This window comes from Suricata suricatta, chromosome 3, assembly GCF_006229205.1.
Source record: "Suricata suricatta isolate VVHF042 chromosome 3, meerkat_22Aug2017_6uvM2_HiC, whole genome shotgun sequence".
NCBI classification, from domain to species: domain Eukaryota; kingdom Metazoa; phylum Chordata; class Mammalia; order Carnivora; family Herpestidae; genus Suricata; species Suricata suricatta.
In genome coordinates, this window is record NC_043702.1 from 175,409,239 (window position 1) to 175,411,893 (window position 2,655).

The window sequence follows — 2,655 nt, forward strand, 5'->3', positions numbered from 1 at the left end:
CGGCGCGCCCTCGGCCGACTTCCGCCCGCGCAGCTTCCCCTCCCGGGTTTCGGGAAGTCCCCTCCCTTCCCCTCCGCGGAGCCCCACGCCTCCAGTCCTCCGCTGCAGCCAGCCACTGAGCTGCGCCCCAGCCCTGCGCCCTAGGGCTCAGGGACTCCCGGGGCCCCCACTCTTGGGGTGGGCCATGGCGGCAGGTGAGAACACAGTCGCTCCAGGCCCGTGGGGTGCCCCCCTCCCTCCCTGGGCTCCGCGGAGGAGGGCAGACGGCTCTGGACCGAACTTCAGGCTCCTGGAGGTGGGAGGGCGCGGGGTTGTTGGGTCGCTGGACTTAGGAATAAGGGCGCTTGAGTCTGTTGAAAAGACACGAAAACTTGGGTTTCGTGGGCTTTCCTGGAAACCTAGAGGGGCTTTCTTTAAAAACGTTAGCTGGATCGTGAGGCTGATGTCACTAGTAGATTCGGAAGGTCAGAAACACCTAAAAAAAACCTGTCAGGTTGGCATGATGTCATTGCAGGCCTTTACAGAAAAGATTGTGATCTCCGCAGTCGGGAACGATCACGGGTGGGGCCTTTAAAGGGGATTCGGGAGTAGTCTGAGGTCAGAGCCGAGGTCAGCCGCGAGCCCAGAGTGGCGTTCGGTTGGTTTGGGGAGCGGGCTGGCACCGCCTCGCGGGAGGGTCCGGGTCTCTTTAAGGTCTTGCTGACGTCACGGGCGGGAGCGCTCTGGGTTGGAGGGCCACCGCGGGTCCTACCCTTCCCGGGAAGGCCGGGAGGGGTGGGAACGCTCGGGGTCGCCTCCGGGTCGCCTCCCTTGCTGCTTCACCTCTCCTGCACTTGACCGTTCCAGATGCAGTGAGTGAGGGGGGGGCCATGGCGGAGGAGCGGCCCCCCCGGCTGGTGGATTACTTCGTGATAGCGGGGCTTGCGGGGAACGGAGCGCCCATGCCCGAGGAGGCGTGGCTTCCCGAGCCCAGCGGGCCCCTGCGCCCTCCGCGGCCGGCTGATCCCATCACCGATGTGGCGGTCATCGCCAGGGCCCTGGGCGAGGAGGTGCCCCAGGGCTACACCTGCATCCAGGCCTCGGCTGGGGGTCACCCTTTGGAACTCAGTGCCGGGCTCCTGGGTGGAACTCAGCCTGTCATCTGCTACCGCAGGGGCCGTGACAAGCCCCCTCTGGTGGAGCTGGGGTGTGTGCCCCCTGCTGGGGACTGGGGAGGGCCAGAGGTCCAGAGGCAGGGAGTGGGCAGGTGTAGGCACCTAGTCCTCCCGTGGAGGTGGGTTCATGCATTCCTGTGGCCACTCCCATTTTCCAGCCCTGAGTCCCATTTCCCAGTCTGTAAAATGAGGGAAATGACACCTCCTCAGGGGGCAGTTAAATGAGGTCACCCTTGTATGGGACTCGGCACAGAGTCAGCAAATGGAAGCTTTTCCCTTAGTGTTTATGAATGAGCGTGCGGGCCATGGAAGGGGTCGTTGCTGACCAAGAAGGAGAGCCACGGGCAGAGTCCAGCCAGAAGTGGGCCCTGGCGCCCGCTCAGACGAGGCTGAGGGTGTGAGTCTGGGAGGTAGGACCAGTTAGGCAAATCTGCCCTAGGCTGTTGACACCTGTCTCTGCTTGGTGCTCAGGGTGCTGTACGAGGGGAAGGAGCGACCCAAGCCGGGCTTCCAAGTGCTAGACACGACGCCCTACAGCCACTCGGCCAACCTAGCCCCTCCCGGTCCAGGGCACCCCCGCACCTACCTCACTTACCGGCGAGCAGCAGAGGGGGCGGGGCTGCACGCCCTGGGCATCACTGACCTCTGCCTGGTGCTGCCCAGCAAGGGCGAGGGCACCCCTCACACCTACTGCCGACTGCCACGCAGCCTCAACCCTGGCATGGTGAGCGGGGCCCGCGAGCCGTTGCTGTGAGGGTGCGCGCAAGGCACGCAGGGCAGCCTAGGGCCAGGGCTTCTGGCGCGGGGTTGGGCCCAGAGGGGCACTCTCGTCCGGTGGGGCCACTTAGGGGGAGTGGAGAAAATGGCCCCGGGAAACCACTGGTAGCCATGTATCTGCTCGTCTCTCCTTGTTCCTGGACAGTGGGGCCCCGCGGTGCACCTGTGCTACAAAGTGGGCCTGGCCAAGGCCAACACACTGGTGTACGAGGCAGGTGAGTAGCCCTTTTGTCCCACCAACCCCTGGGTCCTTCGTGTCCCTCTGCCCTTCTGCTGGGCCCTTCTCTGGCATCCTCTGGTTCCTGTCCCCACACACCCAGTCTGATATGCCCTTCTTCTGGTGCCCCCCACTGTGCTGGGGCTGCAGAGCTGCTGGGCCGCTACCCAGAGGAAGACAATGAGGCCTTCCCGCTGCCCGAGTCGGTGCCTGTCTTCTGCCTGCCCATGGGGGCCACTGTCGAGTGCTGGCCTGCCCAGACCAAGTACCCTGTGCCTGTCTTCTCCACCTTCGTGCTCACGGGTGCAGCTGGAGACAAGGTGGGTGTGTGGGTGTGCCCCGAGGTCCAGGCTGCACAGAGCCCGCCTGACCGCCTCTCTGCCCCCTGCCAGGTGTACGGGGCCGCCCTGCAGTTCTACGAGGCGTTCCCGAGGGCCAGGCTGTCGGAGCGGCAAGCGCGGGCCCTGGGCCTGCTGAGTGCCGTGGAGCGCGGCCGGGCGCTGGGGG

The 2,655-nt window shown here is 65.3% G+C and overlaps 1 protein-coding gene across 1 annotated transcript in view; it reads left to right on the forward strand.

Annotated features, from left to right (window-relative positions):
- The first annotated feature begins 10 nt into the window (after positions 1-10).
- DENND4B (DENN domain containing 4B) overlaps positions 11-2,655 on the forward strand; it is a 10,963-nt gene continuing 8,318 nt past the window's right edge. Inside the window, exons 1-6 of the mRNA XM_029933476.1 lie at positions 11-194; positions 847-1,186; positions 1,626-1,878; positions 2,077-2,146; positions 2,299-2,468; positions 2,541-2,627. Coding sequence (XP_029789336.1) covers positions 185-194; positions 847-1,186; positions 1,626-1,878; positions 2,077-2,146; positions 2,299-2,468; positions 2,541-2,627 — 930 coding nt within the window. The 5' untranslated portion in view covers positions 11-184. The remainder of the gene's footprint in view (positions 195-846; positions 1,187-1,625; positions 1,879-2,076; positions 2,147-2,298; positions 2,469-2,540; positions 2,628-2,655) is intronic.